Source organism: Amyelois transitella, chromosome 17, assembly GCF_032362555.1.
Source record: "Amyelois transitella isolate CPQ chromosome 17, ilAmyTran1.1, whole genome shotgun sequence".
Classification (NCBI taxonomy): domain Eukaryota; kingdom Metazoa; phylum Arthropoda; class Insecta; order Lepidoptera; family Pyralidae; genus Amyelois; species Amyelois transitella.
The window spans coordinates 1425585-1452251 of NC_083520.1; the positions used below are offsets into that span (position 1 = coordinate 1425585).

The 26667-nt window shown below is 37.0% G+C and overlaps 3 protein-coding genes across 3 annotated transcripts in view; 1 reads left to right on the plus strand and 2 right to left on the minus strand.

The window, feature by feature from the left end:
• LOC106134477 (S-adenosylmethionine decarboxylase proenzyme) overlaps positions 1-9473 on the minus strand; it is a 29141-nt gene extending 19668 nt beyond the window's left edge. The window contains exons 1-2 of the mRNA XM_013334543.2: positions 9120-9473; positions 8016-8102 (exon numbers count right to left, since the gene is read on the minus strand). Coding sequence (XP_013189997.1) covers positions 8016-8102; positions 9120-9241 — 209 coding nt within the window. The 5' untranslated portion in view covers positions 9242-9473. The remainder of the gene's footprint in view (positions 1-8015; positions 8103-9119) is intronic.
• A 510-nt stretch (positions 9474-9983) lies between these two features.
• Positions 9984-10975, minus strand: LOC106134521 (uncharacterized). Its single transcript, XM_013334604.2, has 2 exons — positions 10584-10975; positions 9984-10291 (listed from the first exon to the last, which is right to left on the minus strand). Exons 1-2 carry the CDS (start codon positions 10860-10862, stop codon positions 10004-10006), a joined length of 567 nt encoding a protein of 188 aa, XP_013190058.1. The 5' UTR covers positions 10863-10975; the 3' UTR covers positions 9984-10003.
• Positions 10976-11873: 898 nt separating this feature from the next.
• On the plus strand, positions 11874-26360 carry LOC106134780 (activating signal cointegrator 1 complex subunit 2). Its single transcript, XM_013334927.2, has 14 exons — positions 11874-12068; positions 12173-12250; positions 12515-12666; positions 13636-13816; positions 14789-14986; positions 15814-16064; positions 16507-16686; positions 17182-17322; positions 17991-18301; positions 18645-18759; positions 21061-21189; positions 22230-22383; positions 24155-24309; positions 25045-26360. The coding sequence occupies exons 1-14, from the start codon at positions 12048-12050 to the stop codon at positions 25199-25201; spliced, it is 2223 nt and encodes a 740-aa protein (XP_013190381.1). The 5' UTR covers positions 11874-12047; the 3' UTR covers positions 25202-26360.
• Positions 26361-26667: the final 307 nt, after the last annotated feature.

A 26667-nucleotide genomic window follows, 5' to 3' on the forward strand; every position in this document is an offset into this window, starting at 1 on the left:
CCCAAAAAGAAAAAAAAACTTGACTAAATTAATGTAATAGGCATCACAGAGACGCGTGATTGTAAGAAATAAGAAACACCACAAATAGAACAAGGCCATTTTTTACGAGTTACTTTGACGCCGCAGCTAAATATTGTTTTAAGGAGTTATGGCACTGCTCTAGACTTTTATTTCGGTTAAGCAATTAAGATTACAATACAACGCTTTGGCAGCACAAAACATGTTAGCTTGTGATTGTCACATCTCGTGAATTTTAATTTAAAGAATTTTGGATATTTAAAAGTTAATAGGCCAGTCACCATAATTACAATAATTCATCTAGTGGGTCTCGTTTGTAAACCACTGCATTTTGCAAGAAAACTGGATTCATTTAAATTTTGCTAACTTCTGTACCTCAACAACAAGGCCTTGGAGAAGAGTATACTTGGTCAAATTAAAACTTTACTACTTTTCATTAAAAAAGTTGATGCTACCAAATTTTCCAGGGCAGCAACTTGATTCCAACTGCTGTCCTGCAATTTAGGGTAAAGTAAAGAAAGTAGATGCAAGTTATGTGACGACAATAAGTAAAATACGTCAAAATGTATTCAATTTTGAAAATAAATCTATAAAAAAAAATCAAACGTATGAATATAGTCGGAGTTCTTTTGGTAAATACTCATAACCATAAAGACACAAGGCACGTATGGTACGTGCGGGATAAGTGTTCAATGTGGTTTGTTGTGCTACATACAGAATGTTGCTTTACAACTCCAATCTTACAATACAATGCTCTGTTGCAATAATACACATCGGAAATACGATTATACGCGACACAGTCACTTTCAACAGTACATCCAATAACATTTTATACAAGCGATAAAGTATCAACAGGCATTTGTATCGCAATCGTATGTGCGCATGGCTATAAATGTTTAAGATTACATTATTTCACGTCTTGTAACAATGTAAGTATGACTAGCAACATTGAAGCAACCTATAAACAATGCATTTGCTTTTGCAGGCGTTGGTTCCTGCTCAATAAAAATATATACACCATCTCTTTATTTGTAGACAGACGCTGTTTCTGCGTCAACAGAAAAATGTCAAATAGTCGAATTCGCTGGGAATACGCAGTAATATTTCATGTGGACATTAGATTTGGCAGAGACAGGCGGTTTTCGGTCAATTGTATAAATAAATAGGTATAAAATAATAGCAAAGAGTCATCTTGAATATCGCGTTGGTTAAATATTTAATAGTAAGCTATATCTTTAGCAATTTCAATCTAAATGCGTTTATCACTCATATTAATAGTTTAACCACAGTGTTTTAATAATACTAGACAAACATCAATAAAATTTATTTATATCCCTACTAATTTTGCCGATCAAAAATTGAAATGTTCGCTTCGCTTTTTGCTTGCAAACATCAGGAAACCAGATTGCCAAACTTGTGTTGCAACATGCAACTGTACAATTTGGGACCAATTTCGGATAAAAATTCCGAACAACCGCTGCTCTGCACCGACTGGTTATTGGTATTTTCTCAGTAACAGATAAAAGTAATTACATATTTCCAATATTTTCAAATTACAAGCTTTACGCTTGAAAAACTATAAAGAAATCGCAATATTTTGTCTCAACACGTCAATATATCTTCAGGCCATTTGGGATATGCTTTGATTTGGTAAACCTGCAATTACCATCCTATCGATTGTTTTCAGCTAAAATGTATTGTTACTGTTACCACTATAATGGGTACTAACCATAAAATTACACGATTAATTTACATAATATTGATACATGGTGACGTCAACCTCGTAAAGATCTTGGGATAAAGAGATGTTTACTGTTCTAGTAAGAATTTTCCATGAGTTCAAGTTGAAAGCAGATCAATAGAGGTGGCATGTACTTAATTATGATCATAAACAGGACATTTACAGTTATTTACACTGAATCATGATTCTGCTAAATTCAGTATCACATACCATTATTGTAAAATATTCCACAACAGTGACTGAATGCCGTATACGGGGCAGTTTGGAGAGGAATGTCGAAAAGTTGACAAAAATCTTGGCAGCTCTAGATGGAATGAGAGACCACACATCAGCAAGATCAAAGCAAGATATAAGCAGACACTCTTAGGAGCAGACATTTTAATTCAGCTAGTTTTAGACCGTCGATAAAATATATATGAAGTGGACATTTGATCAGTATAAGAACTTCTTGAAAGATGAGATAAACAAACACACAATTTCCGATTATCCGCGCCAGGACCAGCTTTCACTATCGTCCTGGCGAACAGCCAGATACGTCACGGCGCGTACATCACGTATCTAGCGAACGTAACGCGCACGTAACACGTTGGCTGAAGTTACCAGACGATACGGACAACGCTCTTTCAAGATCACGGACCATTTTAATGGATGATATAGTGGTGTTTACTTCAATGTAGGTACTTCATGTTGGAAAATTCTGTGTGTTCAAGTGATCATAATCTAAAATTCACGAGAAAAGGAACTGTCCCTACGTTCGACGTTAATATTTGCTGGCAGAATCATCTTAAAGAAATACACTCAACATTGTGCCAGATGCTCAAACAAATGATATAAATTATTAAGTTCACTTCTAAGATTCTAGATATTAATAGAAGATCTTAGAGAGTTAGAAATACAGCATCTTACATAATCTTTTCAAAATTTCCCGTTCAAAGAGCGCTTACAGCCGTCTAATTAATTCCGTGAACTTTATCGCTACAACTGCGTGGTAAACGACTCATATCATATCGCGAAAATTGACCCCGTCGGTTTACTATAACTCGGATAAGTGGAATTGTGCGATAACCTCACAAAGCATTATGTGTGACGATGACGTTTTAATCTATCAGGGTGACGACGCCTGCGAAGGTCTAAACAATATTCGAAGTTAGGAAATGTTTGGGGGCAAAAAGGTGATGTTATTTAGTCAGTGACGTTACCCTCTTTGCCATGAAATTAAAGGTTGTAAATGGTCATCGAGTTTTAAGGATCAATCATAACTCGAATAGCATATGAATCACCTAAACGTTCTTCCTAAAAGATATTTTTGTAAAATTTTGATTAAGCTGTTAGGCTTAACGATAGAATTGACATTCAAATAGTTTCTTCTATCAATCAGGTAATATTCGTTTGTGAAAAAAGGTTACTGCTTAATGTTTATTTTACTGGCATCTTTGGCTATAAAAGGCCTTCGTTCTTATATGATCGAAGCAAGGGGAACTACATTTAGTACACATTTTACCCGTTGCTTTTTAAGTTCGAATGTTCTTGCGTCAAGATCGCACAAAATGGCGGTTATTTAATTATTTATACTTTATCATACAAAATACAATCCGTATTGTGCAATAGACAGACTTAAAGCTGAGAACGTTAGGCATTATATCAGTTTACCATTGGTCAAAGCAGAGAACTTTTGTCATTTTTTGTTCTAGAAATATCGTTGAGTATCTTCCTCCTGGCGGTCAAAAGTTAATTTACGATAAAGTTTATCTAATAGGGTTTACGGTCAAGAACCATTCGCAAGTCGTTGGAGTCAATTGCAAGATCGGTTACATTGCTCTTTCATTGTATCACAATGTAATTGAAGGATATAAGGCATCCGCAAAATGGCGGCAGTTTTCGCTAATATTACCATTATAAACACGTCGAAAACTCTTTTTATTCCGCGAAGTAATATTATCCTAACAAAATAGGTAATATTTATTTATTTAAACTTACAAACGCACAAAATACAAATGTATAGCACAATTGACGGATTTAATGCTGGAAGCATTAGGTATCTACCAGTCAAACATTGAATTTCTAAGCCATTGAGTGCATTGTACCATCTCTGTCTCATTTGTGATGTTGTTGAATATTTCACTACAATAGTGCAATATTTTTTTTCACGAACAAAATTTTTTCATTTACTGGTGATATCCCGGATAAGGGGTATCTTCAATCGCTGGCGGCACAGGGTAAGGGAGCAAACCAGCGCTTTGGAAAGAGTAAAAGTAGAAAATTTGCAAGATATGGATGTAGGTAAGAAGTATATTAATAGACTGAAGGATGAATTTGAAGATTTAGAGGAAATGAGCGATATTGAAGATGGATGGAAGGAATTTAAAGAAAGAATTGTGAAAGTAGCTGTTGAAGTGTGTGGTGTAAGTAGAAGAAGGAAAGGAAAAAATCACAAAAATGCGTGGATGAGTAAAGATGTGCAAGAACTGGTGCGATTAAAGAAGAAAGCATGGCTGGATTTGTTAGCAGCAAAAGCTAACTTAAGAATGCAAGAGGTTATAGATGAAGATGTGAATGAAGCACGTAAGGAATATAAGAAAATGAAAGATTTGGTTAAGAAAGCTGTGATTAGAAAGAAAGAAGAGTATAAAGAGGATTTTGATAAAAGGCTATCAGAAGACTTTCAGTCAAATCTGAAAGTATTCTGGAAATCCGTAAGGTCAGCCCGAGGAAATACTATAACCAGAGAGCTGACTAGGATCAGATGCCAGGATGGTAGCGTTGTGAAAGGAGAAGAATGTGTACTAAAGATATGGAAGGACTATTTTGAAAGTTTATTTGAAAAAAAGGAAGGAAATAAGAAAGATTTCTGCTATAGCGAAGAAAAAGAGAATGAGATGGAAGGCGAAATTGAAATGTTCGAAATTGTGGAAGCACTTAAGAGTATGAAAGCGGGAAAGGCTGCTGGGTGTGATAGAGTGTCGGTCGAGATGCTTAAAGCAGGAAAAGGCGTAGTAGCTAGTCAGTTGTACTGCCTTTTCAATTTGTGTTGGAGAAGCGGCCGAGTACCAAAAGATTGGTGTAAGGCTGTTATCGTGCCACTTTACAAAGGAAAAGGGTCACAGCTGGACTGCAAAAATTATCGTGGTATAAGCCTGCTTAGCGTCGTCGGCAAATTGTATGCTAAGGTATTGATTAATAGAGTCAGGAATGAAACTGATGACAAAATATGGGATGCTCAAGCGGGATTTCGAAAGGGAATGGGATGTACTGATCAGGTCTTTTCCTTGCGGTGCATAGCCGAAAAGTTTTTGGCCAAGAGTCAAAAAGTCTATTGCACATTCGTAGATCTGGAAAAGGCCTATGACAGAGTTGAGAGGAATGAATTGTGGTCAGCACTTTCTATGCATGGGGTGAGCAGTCTCTTAATACGAGCACTGAAATCCTTATATGAGGATTCGAGTGCTTGTGTCAGGATAAACGGAGCGCACACTGAGTGGTTTAAGATTGAGAAAGGCGTTAGGCAAGGATGTGTTGCGTCACCGTGGCTGTTCAACCTATTTATGGATAGCTGTTTGACAGATTTGAAAGAGTCTAAAAGTGGATTAAGGATGAATGAGTTACTCGTCAAATGTCTGCTCTATGCCGACGATCAGGTTATACTGGCGTCATCAGCGGAGGAGTTACAGGAGATGGTAAACTGTATGCATGAAGCTTTAAAAGAGAAAGGAATGAAAGTGAACGTAAGTAAAACTAAAACACTGGTTTTTGAAATGGAGAAAGAAATGACAGCATGTAATATTTTGATTGGAGGAGAAAAAGTGGAGCAAGTGAAAGAGTTTGTATATCTAGGATCAAAGTTTACATCAGATGGCAAGTATGATAGTGATATTGAAAGGAGAGTGAACGCGGGGAACATGGTGAATGGAGCTTTGCATGCCTTTATGAGCAGTCAGAAACTATCCAAAAAGGCTCGACTGGCTGTGCACAGGGGCGTGTTGGTCCCGACATTAATGTATGGGAGTGAAAGTTGGGTATGGCAAAAGAAGCATGAAAGCAGAATAAATGCAGTGGAAATGAGAGCGTTAAGGAGTATGATGGGTGTGAAATTGAGTGACAGGATAAGGAACAGCGTGATAAGGGAATGTTGTGATGTGAAAGAAGATGTAGTTACAGGAATAGAAAAGGGTATGTTAAGATGGTTCGGTCATGTGGAGAGGATGAATGAAAGCAGGTTGACTAAGCAGATATACAAGGAGAGTGTGGAGGGAAAGGTCGGAGTGGGAAGACCTAGACGAACGTATCTTGATCAAATTAAGAACGTCCTGGTAAAGGGTCAGGTCAAAAGTACCCGAAACCGCCGAGCTTGTATGAAGAGAGTTATGAATGTGGACGAAGCGAAAGAAGTATGCAGAGATCGTGGCAAGTGGAAAGAGGTAGTCTCTGCCTACCCCTCCGGGAAAGAGGCGTGATTTTATGTATGTATGTAACAAAAACAAAAACTACTGGACTTAAATTAACAAAATTCGGAAGAGTTATATAGAATAGTCCATCGAAAATTACAAAGGCTCCTTTTTTCTGGAGCTCCCCACACGAGTGAAACCCCTCGCAAAAGTTAGTCAATCTGTAAATGCGAAAAACCCTTCTGATTGTTACAATTTCACGCCTTAACTACTGGACCGAATTTGATGAAATTTCGTACAGAGATAAAATTGACCATAGAAAGACCATACTCGTAGGCATACTTCTTATTGCGGAAAACATACCACGGGGATGAAAGTCGATTTCTCTTGTAGGCGATGGGCTAGCACCCTGACCATTCAATATATTCAAGACTGGTCAAGACTCTGTCTACCTGCATGGAATATAGACGTGACGTGAAAATATGTATGTATATATCTTATTAAAAAAAATAATTGGCTGATCAGTTTTTTCAAGACTATTGGCTCTGTCTACCCCGCAAGGGACGTGATTATATGTAAGTATATTTGTATAGATATGTGTTTAATATAAGCGTAGCAAGAGATTAGTGCATAAGCCCGTTGCTCTCATTACAACATAACGTTATCACCGTTATCAGCTGGTTAACGTACGGAAGCGTTATCAGCTGACCGTTTTTCGCGTTATGTAACTACCTACTTATAGTTAACTAAATCAATAACTAATTATAGTTGCTGATTAAAAAAAGCTCAGTGTTTTATCTTCGGTCACTATGTGAATTACGCAAAAGAAATTATCTAAGTATACTAATATACTAATAGTATTATAAAGCTGAAGAGTTTGTTTATTTGTTTGTTTGAACGCGCTTATCTCAGATTCTACTGGTTCGAATTGAAAAATTATTTTTGTGTTGAAACGCTGCGATTAAAAGGAGCAAAGAAATAATGGAATATGTGAAAAAAACGGGGAAAATTATTCATCCTTGAGGGCTTGAATGATGCCCAAAATAACTATTCCACGCGGACGAAGTCGCGGGCACAGCTAGTGAGGAATAATGGAGATACAAATATTACGTCTTTTGGCTCAGTTCTTTCTCAGCTTGATAATCCTTTGGCCTTATTCCATTATTAGATGTTTATAGAATATTAGCTGGCCATAGCTAAATCATGAACTTCACTTCACTTTTTGTTCCAAATGCCTCAATAAGCACTTCTTAACTTCAGAAACTGTTCCACATTAATTCATTTTAGGGAGTATTACTTATAAGCTTAATTAATGAATCTACACCAATATTATAAAGTTAAAGAGTTTGTTTGTTTGTTTGAACGTACTAATCTCAGGAACTACTGGTTCGATTGAAAAATTATTTTTGTGTTGAATAGACCATTTATCAAGGAAGGCTTTATAACATCATGCTACAACCTTTAGGAGCGAAGAAATAAAATGTGAAAAAAAAACGGGGAAAACAAATTTATCCTTGAGGGCTTCAATGATGCCCAAAATAACTATTCCACGCAGACCAAGTCGAGGGCACAGCTAGTCAGAAATACTAAGTAGTGCTTTTAATTAATAATTCTGAATGTGTTATTGTATTCTTAAAGTAGTTATTAGGAGAGATTCATTTAAAGACCTCAAGTTTTAATGATAGCTTACATAAATTTCATAAATCCGTTATTATTTAAATAAAAATAATTTATTACTTAAATTCGAATGATAGTACATTTTTTTTTACTTATTCAGCTAAAGTACCCTAAAAATCCTCATATTTGAGTTTAATATCTTACACATTCAATACAATAACATTGTTTTTTTAAATATTTATTAACATGACACTAACCTGAGTACATAAGCGTCAACTTGCTCGCTCTGCGTAAAAGAGATGATCTCGCAGCGAACTATTTTCAAGACATTCTCCCATTGTTTACTGCAAATAAAACAATAATATGTTAGCATACTGCACTAGCTACATGACGGCCTTTATACAAACTCTGTGATCTTTTTGCTGTTTTGTATGTTTTACTCTTATGGTGCAGTAAAGAGTTTAATCTATCTAAAGAAATTTTAATCGGAGACGTTCTAGCAAAAGGTCAGGTCAAGAGTACCCAAACTCGAAAACTCGCAGGACAGATTCCACAGCTACCATGTACCAATGAGTCATGTGGCAATGATTAATTGACGGAAAACATCTAGAGGCATTATTTATGATCATTCAGTGAACTCTAGATGTGAAACCATGTTATAAACTGTATGTAAAATGGATCAAACGTCATCAGGATGATAATTCTTACAATCTTAAACTCTTTGTTTGCCTTTGCGACTCAAGATAATTGCTTTATCCTAACAAACAAGTTATGACATGACAATACTGATTGTGTTGGGTGATATTTTGATATAGCTCTTAACTTAGTTATTGATTTGGGCAATTGAAATGGATGCATTTTAAATTTTTACAATTGAAGGCATCTCAATTCAAAGCAAGCATCAGATCAATAGTTTTGACCTTATTTTGTGGACTTTTGATTTTATTATTATAGTTCTGATAACAGCACATTCAAATACACGCGCGACTCGCGTGGTTGGTGCGCCGTGAGCCCGACCAACCACGGGCGACCGCCGGGTGCCGGCCCTGTTTTAAAATAGGAAAACAGCTGATCCAGAACTTTCCATAACATCAACATGGGGAAAAATACACGTATCAACGAGATTTAAACATAACTTAATTGATAAGTAAGTATTTATATACAACTACAACAAATGTATAGTTATACTTCTGTACTAGAAGATAACTACTTTTATAATATTTTATTTCCCATCGTGGTTACATATACAATATTATGCCATCAGACGGTTGTTTATTTATTTAAATGATTGTTTTATTACTAAATTGTTATTGGTTTTAAAGCTAAAATATTATAAATACACTTAGGGCGATGCCACTCACCGTGTGATTTTTCTCAGATCCGCATTTTTCGCCGGCGTAAACCAAATCTCAATGAGCTTTTCGACACCTTCGAAAAATTGGTCATTATTTTCACTACTAGATATTATTTCTGTTTCAGCCATTGCGAGAAAATTTATCTTTTATTCTTATTTTATAATTTATTTGATTCCACAACTTTTAGCACAAGCACAGCGCTCAAACGTCAGAAATTGACTGACTGAATGAAAGAAAGAATGGAACGAAATTATTGGCAAAATGCAGGTGAAAGAAGAGACGGAGCTATGGACATCTCTTTCTATCAGAGCGAGCGAGTCGGCGCGCGAACGTTCTGAATTACGAATACGGAGTGACATAAAGAGGCACGCAATTCAAAATGAAGATTCATGTTATCAGTATTTTAATGATAACAACGTAATTAATGATGGCCAATATCAGTCATTGCCACTAAAACTTCTTCGATTTTTTTTTAGTTTTATTACTGAGCTTGTACTTTGAGATTGCTTGTGATTATTCAATTAATGTATGTAAAAACAATATGTACAACTTGAAACAAAAATAATTGATTGAAAAGGGAATAATTCTCCAAATTTACATAGAGGTAAGTAAGTTATATGTCCAATTGTAAGCAAAGATAAAGCACTAAAAATTGGCATAATCTTGTTGCAGACAGGCAATCATAAAAATAATTCCAGATGTTAACATCTAGGATTATTTTTCCTTAAGGAAGATTAAGAAGAGAGAATTAAACAAAAGCTTGTTCAGATGAAATCTAGGAGAATAAATACCGAAATGATAGTTTGGCAGTATACATAACATGTGTATAGTGGCAATAAAGAAAACACAAATCAAGCAAAATTCTGAAATATTTTTAATAGCATCAAATGTCATAAATCTTCAAAGGACGCAACCAGTTTATGCAAGTCTCCATTCTCAATATATTTTACAGGTTTGTATTTTGGTTTCATGACAGGAATGTTAGGAGGTGAATCTATTTCTTTTTCATCTTCAAAGAAATCTTCTATGTTTGGTTCAAGGTCTCGTTTGCTGTGGCTTAGTCCACTTGAAGGTCTTCTACCACTTTTCCGACTTTTAGTTTCTTCAACATTTGCATTTAATTCAATTAAGTTTTTATAAATTCGATCATTGAAATGGAAATTCAGTTTTTTTGTTATCTAAAAATGAAACAGAAATTAACCTTAAATAACATGGTATGTGTAAACGAGGGAGAATAAAGAGATAAATAACAATTTGCAAATAAGAATAAGTTTATACATTATTTTCAAGTATACAAACCAAATCAAAATTGAGTCTAGCTTAGATTACACTGACAAACAACTTTGAATCTTAGCAAATGATTCGTGTCTTTATTGAACTTGTGTATTTTAAAGCCCAGTAATAATTATACAATCGGGAATACACGATGATAAATAGAGATAAACAAAACAGGAGTAGATAAGTACATACTTTAGAACTAAATTGACCTTTGTCAACACGAACGTTTTCCTCCGACGGGGGAAGTGATTTCTTGACATCGCTCAGATAATTAGCTAAGGCTTCGCTAGAACAAAGTGTGGGTTGACTCAGTTCTTTCTCAACTTGGGCATTCTTTGGACTTATTCCATTATTAGATGAGCTGGCCATAGTCACATCATGAACTACTTGTTTTCGTGCCGGTTTCACTTTCTGTTCGAAATTCCTCACTAAGGACTTCTTAACTTTAGGGTCTGTTCCACATTTATTCATTTTAGGAAGTATTACTAAAAACTTCAAATTTAAAAAAAAACTTATTTAAAGCAACCATTGCAATCCTGACTAATTTCAAAAACAAAACCAACTTTCCTTTGGTAGGTAAATAAACCGGCTTTTCTTTCTTGACATTGACATTGATTGATTAATTGTGATTGTGATATAAAGTTGATGTTGCTATCAAGTTTGGTCGTAAAAATATAAATAAGTAGAAATGTTATGGTAGCTTTGCCAGCACACTTACGTTAAGACTAATTTAGCGGAATCTTTAATAATTTAATAGGAAGTAATGTTATTTGACTAAATTTACAGATACCCTATAAAATTCACAGCCACTTTATCAGAAGATTTTTTTAAATACGTTATTATAATTTATGACAATAGGTTAAGCAGGTGAAAAATATATTATGTAACTAGTATTTACTTACTTTCATAAAAATTAGACAGTTGAGATAATCAATAAAAAAACCTTAAATTAAATTTATGAATGTGTAGTCGTGTTTAAAGCGCTCACCCGCGACATTGTGCCCAAAAGTTAGATAGCATTGCTGTGTTGAATGGCAACAAATAAATTTTTGACCTTAAAAATTTCCAGCCCTCTTATCACAGGCTATCCGATAGATAACTAGTCCAATAGAAAAATCCATCCACAAGTTTCAGAGATAAGCGTACAGTTACATATAGCCAAAGAAAAAAATAGGAGGACTTTACTTATAGTGATTGGGCTTTTTTGCTGTTCATTATTATTGTTATTCTTTTCTGACTTCGAAAAATATGACTCTTCTGATTGATTACGATTCTGAGTACGTAAACATGTTATTATGTGAGTTAACTGATAGTGGTTTTGTATGAACGTTAGAGGGACAGCATTTCCAAAACATGAGGCTATCTATATCACCACAACTCAAGAAACCGCCGAAAGAAGCGTTTTCTTTACCTCAGAGTAAGATTTAAAAAATTTGAATCATTTGTCAATGTCAATAACAATTTATTAAATATGCCAATGTCAGATGGTAGGCAGTTCAGTCAAGTTATTAATTTCTTTTCGTTTCGTCTTCGTCGGCATATTTTATTTCAAAAGAAATAAAAAGTTTATTTATTTTCTGGCTCTAAGCCTTTTAATATATCTATCATTCATAACAATTAGTAATCAGCAGCCGTAACTTTTGTATAACATTTAAAATGTCCAATGAAGAATTTGTGGTAAGTTAACACTGGTTAAAGCAATAGCCATTCATTTTATGGTGCAATGTGCAATAAAAGATACGTATATGGTAACTGAATATAATTTTCAACATTTCTTACAGAATCCAGAAAGCTTGCCTGTGGAAAAGCTCGTATTATCTGTGAGAAATGCTGGTGTCATTCAGCAAATCAAAGCCTTGGTAAACAAATGTTTTTCAAATATGAATTAAACTTGTGCAATAAGCTAATAAAACTTACTGATTACAAAAAAGTGTCTACTAATTGTTTACAGTATTAAAACTGATTATAACTTTTTTCCACACTTCTTTTCATGATACACATAGAACATTGTGATAAAATCTTTTTCATATAACTTCTTCAAACTTCTTTCACTATGTTCTTTCTCCAGTTATTCTTCAAATTTTACTATGATATTCTTATTGTTCAAATTTATTTGTGTTTAGGACCCCTACTGGGTGGACAAAAGAGAGTTGATGTTATATGAAAGTCCCCCCACCGGAAATGCATTAGTGCTGGGTGCAATCTCAGCATGGAGGACAAAAATGAAAATATATTTAGAAGACCTGAAATGGATGCTAAGTTTAGAACATCATAAGTGAGTTATGTTTTTTTTTATGTACATACTTTTCTAATTCAAGACATTTTTGTTTGTGAGAACATGTAAACATACAGAAAAAGGTGATATCAATCTGTGATATTTGGGTAAAATGTCTACTTGGTGAGCACTGAGGTAAATCAAAGGTGAAGGCCCGGAGCATGCGCGCTCACTTAAATAAGGCCCTAAAGAAGGACCTGTACTGTGAAGAGGGGCGCAGGGGGACCCTGGCAGCTACAATGTCACAAATCTGCACAGCTTCCAATTTGCTTTCATACAAGTGTTGTTTAGTATGGGAGCATGCATGTGCATTTTATATTTGATTTTGTTCCACGTACCTTGGGAAAACTTATTTAGTGTCAAGGGCTGGCTTAATATGGTGTGGATAGAAACCCCCTTTCTATTAGACTCTGTATAGCATGAACAAATTTCACAATGGATTACTAAGGGTTTTTGGAGAGGGTTATGGATGTATATTTCTGTGCCGTGTGGTAAATATAGGATCACTCCATCTTGTTCCCATGGATGTTGTAAAAGGTGACTGAATGTTGGGCCTATAAACTAAGATACTTCTTTTCGGTGATGGGCTAGCAACTTGTCACTATTTGAATCTCAATTCTATCATTAAACCAAACAGCTGAACTTGGCGTATCAGTCTTTTCAAGACTATTTGCTCTCTCTACACAGCAAGAGATATAGGTGTGATTACATGTATATATGTATATTTCTGCTAAAACTATTGGGTGCATTTTTCTGCTATTTTTTGGGCCAAAATGACAATGGCCTGTGCAAGCTAATGCTTGGTATACATGCTATAATTACTATGCATAATCTGAATGTTCTTTTTTAAACAAACATTGCACAAAATAAATGAATTTAAATGTAGATAAAATAAAATTTAAAGGTACCGAGCTAGTCTCAAGGAAAGTTCTAGACATAAATGTATATTTCTCACTGTATCCGTTACAGATTTTGGAGCACTGTTCTTTACCATCCGCAATGCATGGACACATTAGTATCATTCCTGCAGGAAGCCATACCTCCGTACCTACCCCCACATGACAGTAAAGATGTACAGAAACTTTATGAAGAAATAAGAAGGCTAGTTCTTATTGTATTTAGCAGGCTAGTTACGAATAAAGAAAGCAAAGTGAGTTATGTTTAATAAATATAGGATATATAGTAATATAGGCTTATAAACTTGGGATTCTCCTTTTAGGCGATGGGCTAGCAACCTGTCACTATTTGAATCTCAATCCTATCTTAAAGCCAAATAGCTGAACGTGGCCTATCAGTCTTTACAAGACTGTAGGCTCAGTCTACCCCGCAAGGGATATAGACGTGATTGTATGTATGTATGTATGTATATATAGTAATAAGAGTGGTACATCATGAGTAAACCTAAATGTGTCAGACCAGAGTCAAAAGAGTCGGGAGAGTAAACTTGGGATTCCTCTTTTAGGCAATGGCAACTTATCCCTATTTGAATCTGAATTCCATATAAAGCCATATAGCTGAACATTATACTACAGTAGAATATAAAAAGTTTTGACATGGTCTTGAACAACTTTCAATTCAATAGTAATATAGTCACGTCCACATCCCCAGCGGGGTGGACAGAGTCAACAGTCTTGAAAAACTGAAAGGCCACGATCAGCAGCTCGGCTTAATGACAGAATTGAATTAAAGTCGTTTCACAAACGGGAGCTTTACTTTTTACCGGGAAGAAAGACTCTTAATTATATTTCAAGAAGATTAATTTAGTGCCGTGTGGTTCCCAGCACCAATACAAGAAAGAATAGGACCACTCCATCTCTTTCCCATGGATGTCGTAAAAGGCGACTAAGGGATTGGCTTACACACTTGGGATTCTTTTTTAGGCGACTATTTGAATCTCAATTCTATCATTAAGCCAAATAGCTGAATGTGGCCAATCAGTCTTTTCAAGACTGTTGGCTCTGTCTACCCCGCAAGGGATATAGACGTGACCATATGCATGTGCATATGCATATATTCCCTGCGGGGTGAAAAGAGTCAACAGTCTTGAAAAGCAACAATCAGCAAGCAGCTCGGCTTAATAATACCTAGAATTGAAATCAAGTCTTTTTATCATATGTTACAGACCAGATGGATGAGCAAAGATCACATGTCCACATTACTATACAACAACTTCATATTCACCATACCGATCATATGGGACATTTGTTTGACATATGCCGTGGACAATAGCCGGCACGTATCGAGATTAGTGGACAGTATATTCATGATACAGCCGAAGTATGAAAGCGATGCGGTAGCCGCTGTGGCGTTTGTTAATGAGGTATGTTATGTCGCTATTTTTTTTTAATTCATACATTTTTGTACTTATAATTATGCTCTGATAGGTTGGTGACATAGTGATAGGCTCATAAACTTGGGGTTCTTCTTTAGGTGATGGGCTAGCAAGTTGCGAGCCCATCGCCTCAAAGAACGTCACTATTTGAATCTCAATTCTATAATTAAGCTGAACGTGGCCTATCAGATTTTTCTAGACTGTTGGCTCTGTCTACCCCGCAAAGGATATAGATGTGATTATATGTATGTATTATCTTTCATCGACCTCCTCGCATTAATCCCGGTAGTAACTCCACATCTGGAGAGTGGTCCCGGTCACAAGTCAAGGACGGTCAAGGTCAAGGTCAAGTACAAGTCCAGGACGGTGAAGAGGGGTACACGGGAGACCACTGCGACATGACGTCACAGTATATACCATGGTAGGACTTGAACTTGTGCATCTCGCTTTTGCGGCGGCACCTTGTCTGTTCAACCACCGACGCTTCTTGGTGAAAATTTTACGACACAAGCTGTGCCCGCGTCTCCGTTCGAGTGGAATAGTTATTTTGGGCATCATTGAAGGATGAATAATTTTCCCCCGTTTTTTTTTCACATTGTCCATTATTTCTTCGCTCCTAAAAGTTGCAACGTGATGTTATATAGCCTACCTCCATAAATGGTCTATTCAACGCAAAAATAATTTTTCAATTCGCACCAGTAGTTCCTGAGATTAGCGCGTTCAAACAAACAAACTCTTCAGCCTTATTAGTATAGATGATAGATGTATATTTTTTTACTTTCATACTCCTACACATTTTTTATTTTTATTTACAGGCCTTCAAATATATAATATTGCAAGTAAACAAAGACTACGATAGCGAAGAACCTCCGAATTTGCCGGAGACGTTCAACGGTTTCGGAGAAATACGTCGGCCGTCGAACAACAAACCGACAGACAAACTCACATTCGATATACTGAGAGACCTAGTGATACATTTACTGGACACTGCGATGACGCTAAGGCTGTTTCTAGAAATGTATCCGAACGGTGTACGGATATTTAGGAAAACTAATTTTATAGTTAGGTGAGTTTTTGTTTTTAAACTGTATCGACATCACTAATGCCAATCATAGCGAGGAAAATGACGCGCTCAGCCAATAGCAGCGAAGAATCTGAATCGCGATTACGAAGATTTCACGGATTGGTGTTTAAATATAACTTCCGACTCAACATAGTCCGTCGCGCGATTCCCCAGGCATCACGTCTGAATTCGCGATCTTAACACTTGATTTTGGATTTTAAGTTTAATATATTTGTAATAAGGTCGTTTTTTTATTGCCGATGTGACATATAAACGTGGTAGTACTGTACTTTATTTTGATATGAAAATTCAATTCGAATTCACATAAATATTCCTATCAACTCATTCCATAATATTTAATACCAGTCAGGTAAAAAAAAAGAAACTTTTTGTATATTTTATTTTTGTAAGCGAGCAATTTACATAAACCATCTCTTTGTTGTAGTATAGTCCAATTGTACGAACACGGTGTACCCCAGCTGTATGAGAAACTCCAGGAATTGGGGGACCAGACCAGCGTCACTTGTACCGAAGTGGAGTCTTACATAGACTCGGCACGAGCTGAACTTATCGACATCTTCAGAGAGACTTTAGCGGTCTACAAGAACAGTATACTGAGCGGAGAGTGAGTCAAATTGTTTGAATGTATGCCTTTAAAATGTAACTTGATTTCCGTGATGTGAGCAGGATGGAACGATAACTATGACATATGTGCGAAAAAGACAGACTATAATGCATTTGACATCTGTCAAGTTATATTTTGACGGCCTCTGTGGCGCAGCGGTAGTGCGCTTGTCTGTGACACCGGGGGTCCCGGGTTCGAATCCCGGTCAGGGCATGATGAGAAACGAACTTTCTCCGATTGGCCTGGGTCTTGGATGTTTATCTATATAAGTATTTATTATAAAATATAGTATCGTTGAGTTAGCATCTCGTAACACAAGTCTCGAACTTACTTCGAGGCTAATTCAATCAGTGTAATGTGTCCCGTATATATTTATTTATTATTGCCCTTAAAATATAACTTGATCACTGTGATGATTATATTTCTCGTTATATGCGTCCGCATATAACAAGAAATAAAACTTTTTTATATATAAAAGTTTATTTTTATCATCAGAGGCAGCATACAATCTCACGTGGAGGAGTACCTCTCAGTGATAATGGACGGGTTGTCTGAGAAGCTCCTTATAAAAGACTATCACGCGTGTTATTCAATACACGAGGATTTGGAGATGTTGCGACAGGCTTACCCTGATATGTATCCTTTTGACATGAAACTAATAACCGTGTGTGTGGTCAAAACACGCACTCACACGCACGCACGCACGCACACATACACACACGTCAAGTCTTGAGAAGACTCGAAGGCCATGTATAGCTGAATCATTTACTGATTGAATTCTGATGGATGTAATTTGTCCCGTCTATATATTTATATATTTATATTTAATTGGGATTCTATAAGTACATACATAAAGTCACGCCTTTTTCCCGGAGGGGTAGGCAGAGACTACATCTTTCCAATTGCCACGATCTCTGAATACTTCCATTACTGCATAGGTACTTTTCTTTCAGAAAGTGACCGGTCATATATCTGCTTAAAACGATCTCAACTATAAGCCTCTCTTTTGATTGAATTTTACAGAATGCACAGGTGTTTTAGCTACCAAACTAGCTAGGTAACAAAAAATATGAATCTTAAATATAAAAAATAAAATAAAAACTTAAGCAATTTTTCTTTTTACATATAATACTATATCTTATAGCAGTAAATTCGTTGAGTTGTGACCTTTTTGTATTGCTGCAACTCGCACTCTAATTAATTTGTATTCCATATGAAATTGTAAATTGTGTGTAGCAAATCAAATAAATGAATTATCTATCTATCTATACGAGTATCTAATAAGAACCTGAACAAAATCTCAGTGACACAGTAAAAACCGACTTCATCCTCCAAGCGATTTACTCCAACATCGACGAACCAATACCAGAGACAATTTCGACCAATAGCGAGCCAGTGCCCAACGGCCATCTTGAAACCATAGACAACCCGGGCCCGTCCACGGACAACGAAATACCGGACAGTATTCGAGAACAGTCTTTGATCAGCGAAGTGAAGGATATACTCCCACATTTGGGAGATGGGTTCATTTTGAAATGTCTAAAACATTATGGTTTTAAATCAGAGAGGGTTATAAATAGCATTTTGGAGGGAAATTTGGCGGAACCGTTGAAAGGTGTGTGTACATACATATATAATCACGTCTATAATCCCTTGCGGGGTAGACAGAGCTAATTGTTTTAAAAAGACTGATAGGCCACGTTCAGCTGTTTGGCTTAATGATAGAATTGAGATTCAAATAGTGACAGGTTGCTAGCCTGTCGCCCAAAAGAAGAATCCCAAGTTTATAAACCTAACCCTTAGTCTCCTTTTGCGACATCCATGGGAAAGAGATGGAGTGATCCTGTTCTTTATTCCAATGGTGCCGGGAACCACACGGCAAAGGTGTGTGTATTAAAGACTTAGATATTTCGTTTGCTAAACGCGCGTCTGGTTATAATATTATTTTTTGTATTAAGGTCTCGACCAGAACATGCCAATAATACCTGATGACCCCCTGGACCAGCACTTCCTTGCCACTGGTATTCAGAGACTGAACGTGTTTGACGGAGACGAGTTTGACATCATGACAAGGTAATAAACAGTATTATTGTACAAAATCCAGTTTAGATATACATATATACAAAACTTATTCTTGGGATAGACAAGCCGTTATTCCGAAAACTCAAGCCCAATCTACTTAACATACATACATACATATGGTCACATCTATATCCCTTGCGGGGTAGACAGAGCCAAAAGTCTTGAAAAGACTGAATGGCCACGTTCAGCTATTTGGCTTAATGATAGAATTGAGATTCAACCAGTGACAGGTTGCTAGCCCATCGCCTAAAAAAGAATCCCAAGTTTGTAAGCCTATCCCTTAGTCGCCTTTTACGAAATCCATGGGAAAGAGATGGAGTGGTCCTATTCTTTTTTGTATTGGTGCCGGGAACCACACGGCATTGACACGGTAATAAACAGAATTATTGTACAAAATCCAGTTTACATACATACAAAACGTATTTATGGGACAGACAGGCCGTTAGTGTGAAAACTCAAACCAAATCTACTTAACAAGAGTTGATATTTATGAATTGTTTACTTTATAGCAACATGTTAAGATCAAAAATGTCGTAAAAGGCGACTAAGGGATAGGCTTATAAACTTGGGACTTATTTTAGGCGATGGGCTAGCAACCTGTTTGAATCTCATTTCTACCATCAAGCCAAATAGCTGAACGTGGCCTATAAGTCTTTTGGACTGACTGTTGGCTCTGTCTACCACGCAAGGGATAAAAACGTGACTATATGTATGTTTATATGTTAAGATAGACTTTTGAATGTAATATATTTGTAAAATGACGTATAAAAGGTAAGACCTTTTATTTGATTTGGTTTTCATTTGCGCATTTAGTAAATAGTTGATTAAAGGCTATCTGGCAACCTGCCTAATAATCTATACTAATATTATAAAGCTGAAGAGTTTATTTGTTTGTTTGAATGAGCTAATCTCAAGAACTACTGTTTCGAATTGAAACATTCTTTTTGCGTTGAACAGACCATTTATCGAGGAAGGCTTTAGGCTAAATAACATCACGCTGCAACTGTAAGGAGCAAAGAAATAATGGAGGTGAAAAAAAACGGGGAAAACATCCTTGAGGGCTTCAATGATGCCCAAAATAGCTTTTCCACGCGGACGAATTCGCGGGCACAGCTAGTCAAAAATATAAAGAACATTTTAACGTAACTATGATCTATTAAAAATTGAATTAAGAACTTAACATTCCATATTATTACGTTCATATTAATTTACCTCAAAACATAAATGAATACCTACATAAAATCACGCCTCTTTCCCGGATGGGTAGGCAGAGACTACATCTTTTTGTCACGATCTCTGAATACTTCTTACGCTTTATTGACATTCATAACTCTATTCTTGCAAAAACATAGGTATATAAGCTTCAAAAAATTCGCGAGAGCATCGTTGGTCCAATCGGTAAGGTTATGCGCAGAAAGGCACAGGTTCAAATCCCACCTCGGCCATGTACCAATGACTCTTAAGTTATACGTACATTAGTTTTAATACCAACCGATGTTCGTACAGTGAGGGAAAACATCGTGAGAAAATCTGCACATTTAGGATGTGTACCTAACCATGATCGATCCAACACGGGTAAGGTTCACCTGCAAAGGAAGTTGCGGAGGTCAGACGGGAGTCGCTTCGTGTAAAAACCAGACTCACCCAATCCAGGGTCCATGGTCAAAGGCATACCCCGGGCTCCTCTCCAGAGTGGTGAGGATGCATCTGGGACTAAACCCAGGAGAGAGAAGATACATGCATACATAATGGTCACGTCTATATCCCTTGCGGGGTAGACAGAGCCAAAAGTCTTGAAAAGACTGAATGGCCACGTTCAGCTATTAGGCTTAATGATGGAATTGAGATTCAAATAGTGACAGGTTACTGGCCCATCGCCTAAAAAAGAATCCCAAGTTTGTAAGACTATCCCTTAGTCGCCTTTTACGACATCCATGGGAAAGAGATGGAGTGGTCCTATTCTTTTTTGTATTGGTGCCGGGAACCACACGGCACGGCACGGCAAGAAGAAGATAATGAAGACGGCTTCTGTGGCGCAGCGGTAATACGCTTGTCTGTGACACCGGAGGTCCCGGGTTCGAATCCCGGCCGGGGCATGACGTAAAACGAATTTTTTTTTGGTCTGGGTCTTGGATGTTTATCTATCTAAGTATTTATTATAGAATATAGTATCGTTGAGTTAGTATCTCGTAACACAAGTGTCGAACTTACTTCGTGGCAAACTCAATCTGTGTAATTTGTCCCGTCCTATATATTTATTTATATTTAATCTTCAAATGATCCTAATTCCAGAGACGACGTGGCCTTGGACAGGATGCATATCGGGAAGAAGAAGAGTCATTACAGGGACCTGAAGGACATGCTGGATGACAAAAGCACTGTCAAGGAGTTGAAGAATAAAGACATATATGTCAAGTACAAGTGAGTCAACTCGTTTGTCGAATTCATTCATGTTTTTTAATTGTAGACAATGTGCATTCGTCCATGATTTAGATTTAAGAGATCTATATTTGTATATTGACGTCCGATGAAAATGCTGCAGTGTAGTTTGTTCCGCCGCTTCTTCTACACATGCGCTTTGGAAGCGGTAGTAGTTATATGTAGATTTAAGTTATGTGACGTCAATAAGTGATACCTTGTATCCAATTTTGAATATAAATCTATTCTATTCTAATTGATACCGATGAGGGAAGCGCTGCGGTGCAATTTGTTCCGCGCAAGTCAAAAGACTTTGAAGGCGGTAGTAAATTTTTTTTTATATAATCCTACTAATGTTATAAATGCGAAAGTTTGTGAGTATGTCAGGATGTCAGTGTGTTTGTTGCTCTTTCACGCGAAATCTACTGAACCGGTAACGATAAAATTTGGTATGTAAGGTGTAGCTGAAGACCCAGAATAACATATAGGTTACGCTACTTTTTATTCCGGAGTTCCCGCGCGATTGATACGCGGTCCGATATCAGATCCTATTATCATAAGGTTTCCAGGCGGACGAAGTCACGGGCGGCCTCTAGTTTTTAAATGAAATTGTTAAAATATGTTTCATCTTGCATGAAGAGAGTTATGAATGTGGATATAGCGAAGGAAGTATGCAGAGATCGTGGCAAGTTGAAAGAGGTAGTCTCTGCCTACCCCTCCGGGAAAGAGTCGTGATTTTATGTATGTATGTTTGTGTTGTTGTTTGTTTTGCCGTGTGGTTCCCGGCACCATTACAAAAAAGAATAGGACCACTCCATCTCTTTCCCATGGATGTCGTAAAAGGCGACTAAGGGATAGGCTTACAAACTTGGCATTCCTCTTTTAGGCGATGGGCTAGCAACCTGTCACTATTTGAATCTCAATTATATCGTTAAGCCAAATAGCTGAACGTGGCCATTCAGTCTTTTCAAGACTGTTGGCTCTGTCTACCCCGCAAGGGATGTAGACGTGACCATATGTATGTATGCATGTTTTACCCACAGCATGGTGTGTGACGAGACAGACTTGTACTCGGACGAGTATGACGACACATACGACTCCGACGGCGCCGCGCCGCCCGCGCCCGACGCGGAGGAGCCCCGGCGCCCTGTCGTCACGCCCCGGGCGCTGCAGGGCTCCCACGGCAGGAGGCGGGAGGTAATGTACACTATCAGCAAGGCATGTGAGCTGATCCATACACATACAATACATTTATAAGCCGAGTCGTTCCCGGCACCAATAGAAAAAAGAATGCCATCAAAACATCCTGTAAAAAAACCCAAGTCTCGCAGCTCAGTCTTTCTACCTTAAAGATTTGTGAGATCCATGTAATACCAAGTCGGTCGATCTATGTAGTCTCCACTTAAAGGACCTTCTGTCTTAAATTATAATATTACATAAGTTATGATCATGCCAATATTAAAAATATTTTACCCTCATGGGCTAAACACACCCTTACCGGGGGTACTATACCCTCTCCCGTTATACCTCATATAGTAATAATACAGTAAGAATGATTCATTAACTACAAATGTAACCTTGTAATCCTATACATTTATATGGGATTACAAAGTTATTCATGCAGTTGGTGTATTTATAAAACTGAACCGAAATTACAAAATATTTAGGTTTTCCCATGATTAAGACACTAAACTCTATTTGTATTCTAAATTTGAAGCTTCTATGTCTGCTAAAAGTACCTTGGACTTTTGATGATGGGTGAGTCAGTGAGTGACAAAATTCAGAAACTTTAACAAGTTTCCATTCTTAAACTACTGGTTCAAATTGACTGAAATCTATACTAATATTATAAAGCTGAAGAGTTTGTTTTGTTTGTTTGTTTGTTTGTTTGTTTGTTTGTTTAAACGCGCTAATCTCAGAAACTACTGAACCGATTTGAATAATTCTTTCACTGTTAGATAGTCTATTTAACGAGGAAGGCTATAGGCTACATTTTATCCCGGATTTCCTACGGGAAACGTCAACAATGCAGGTGAAAGTTGAACGAGTCGGCCATCTGCGAGCTTTCCACGCGAACGCTGCGCAAACCAACAAAGATATAGTAAAACAATGTACTAAAGATGTGAAGTACTCATTTTTTGCCACAAAAAAGTCCGCGAGAGCATATATCTATCTCTTAAGGTTTACTTACAATAACCACTTTTATGTTAATTTTTTAAGATTATTTTTTCATTGTAAACATAAGTTATTTTGAAACCAATTTTCTTTAATTCAGTATTAATCCTTATCTAAATAAATATGTTTATTACTTTCGGCTTTTCATGTAGACTAAAATTGCCATTTACAGTATATAAATCAGACGAATAGGTTTTGAGATATAGTCGTTATAAGCAATTTGCAGCGAAACATTTAATACCGCGAACCAGCGTTCTTTCTAATACGCGTGACCGCCCGCTATAAAGCCGAGGAGGATGTTTGCAAAAATAAATATGATGCCCAAAATAACTATTCCACGCGGACGAAGTCGCGGGCACAGCTAGTTTTAAATAAACCTACCATGTTTATATAGGTACGGCCGTGCCGCTTTTTTGCTTGACTTGGCGGGGCACTGCCGTGCTCCCAGATAGGACCACTCCATCTCTTTCCCGTGAATGTTGTAAAAGGCGACTAAGGGAAAGACTATATTTGGGATTCAACTTTAAGCGATGGGCTAGTAATCTGTCACTATTTGAATCTCAATTATATCATTAAGCCAAGCAGCTGAGCGTGGTTTTTCATTTTTTCTGGTGACTGTTGGCTCTGTCTACCCCGCAAGGATGGGTATATACCCATGAGATTGACTAGCATAAACATATTATGTTAAACAGGTGAAATATGTGAATCGAAAGTCTCAGAAAACAACCGTATTTCCAAACTGAGAGCATGTCGTTTACATTATAAGTAACAGTGAATTTTGAATTGTTTTCAGGAGGAGTCCGAGTCTGATGAAGAGGAAGAACCGCAACCCAGCAGTAGCACCAGGAGCCGTATGGACTTCTGTGCCAACCCAGAGGAGGTGAGGGCGCGGCGGGAAGCCAACATGAACATGAGGAGGGGCAAGGGCCATAGACCACCGCCACCCAGGTAGGTTATTAGGTAATAAGATCCGGGATTGAAAAAGGTACTAGGCATAAAATTCTAAGGCTGATTTCATCGGTTGGGCGCATTATGTCCAATTCGCAAAATGTCCAATTGTCCAGTTCGCAATTGGTCCAGTTCGATTTGGTCCAGTTCGCAATTGGTCCAATTCGCGATTGGTCAATTACGAACTGGAAATTGGACGTTTTGCGAATTGGACATAATGCGCCTGAACCGATTTCATATCTCACGGCTGATGACCTATCGCATGGTAGTAATTAGAAATGTACAAATACTAGTTGTTCATTTTATTATATTAAAATATAGTAAAAATTTGCCGTGTGGTTCCCGGCACCAAAAGAGATAAGAATAAGACCACTCCATCTGTTTCCCATGGATGTAGTAAAAGGCGACTAAGGAATAGGCTAATATACTTGGGATTCCTCTTTTAGCCGATGAGCGAGCAACCTGTCGCTATTTGAAGCTCAATTCTATCATCAAGCCAAACAGCTTAACGTGGCCTTTTAATCCTTTGATGGCTGTTGGCTCGGTCTACCCTGCGAGGGTTAAATTTGCCCTGAAGGTTTATTCGTTACAAACAGAATGACGGATATACATACATAATTTTATAATATTTTAGAATTTAAGAATTTTCACCACGGGCTGGATAAAAATCTACCCTTTGGCGGCCGAGCCCAAAAAATGCCTAAAATAACTTTTGAAAATTTCACTCTTTTCCAGAAACGTCGACGTTGTCGGCAAACCGAAGGGCCAAGGGCAAGAAAAGGAGGTTCTCGCTAATCGGGAACGCAAAGAGAAGCACAAGTCCTCGCGCGCCAACCACAACCGACGACAGGGCGCTTCGTGGAAGCGGAGTCAGGGAATGGTGCCCTCTTAGGTGTTATTGAAGAAATATGTCAATATAAAAGAAATACATATGTCAATATAAAAGAGATATGTCAATATTTCTTTCCTACAGAGAGTGCAGTCACAGATTAAAAAAAAAAACAAGATGGAGTATAGTGGGCTAAATAGCAAAAGATACCACTTAAGTATCGTAAACGTATCGCGATTTGTTCGTTTGTTTTAAGCCCACTGTACATGAACATACAATCTTGAAGCTAAATCCCTAAATAAAAGTTCAGAATGAGATAAATTTTGTAAAAAGAGGACCGCGTCCAATGGCTAAATAGCAAAAGATACCACTTAAGTATCGTAAACGTATCGAGATTTGTTCGTTTTGTATGCGGCCCACTGTACATACAATCTTGAAGCCCAATTCCTAAATAAAGTTCAGAATGAGATTTTTGTAAAAAGAGGACCGCCTCCAATCGGAATCCTTCGTTTTTGAGATCGGTTAAATTTCTAAAACCTCCAAAGTGTTACATCCTTTCACTTTCCTGAAGACAGCATCGAAATCGGTTCAGCGAAACGCGAGATAATCGCTGTCGTACATACATACATACAAACAAACATACATACGTACAGGTCAAACTCAGAACCGCCTTTATTTTTGAATACGGTTAAATATGATCATCAATGATCTTTTTTCGTACAATATCTTCTAATTAGTCCCAATAGAAGACAAATTGTTTGATTTCCCTCCATCCCTTTTTAATTGGTATAATTGCAAGTTAAAGTGTTTAAAAATACAACAAGTTTGTTACTTAAATAGATTTGTTTTATGTTAATAGACTTATTTATTGAATGTATTATTTTATTTATATATGTATTTAATTTAATGAAACTCGGCCCGACTACGCACATGTCATCGCCTAAAAGTCGAATCGCAAGCTTAGTTAGCGCCTCCCTTAGTCGCCTTTTACGTTATCCATGGAAAGATTTGGAGTGGTCCTATTCCAAAGTGCTGGGAACCACACGGTTTTGTTAATTAGATTTTGTTTTCTGTAAGGCTCGTTCGTGTTTTTCCATACCACACTTTATTTATATAGAGTTAAGGTAGTTAATTGTATAAACTGTGATCTATTATCATGTGCTTCACCGATCGTGTTATTTTCTGTATCATTGTTAAGACGAAATAAATTGTTTTTTATTGTATTTAATAATTTACGTTTTTTTATTTATATCTTCCTCCTGGCCTTCCCAGTATCATCCTGGGATCCCTTTCAGTCGACTAAGTTTTTTTGTCCTATTTTAGTTTGGCATAACGAGTTACGCATACTATTTTTTGGCATAATTGGTTTTGGCATACTATTTCTAAACTCTATTTATGCCTATTGAGGCATAAATAGAGTTTAGACAAATTTTTTTTTTGCCCAGGTTAAGTTAGGTTAGGAAATATGCCTTAAAAAGTTATGCCAAATAATATTATGCGAAACAATTATTAGGCTAAACAAAGGTATG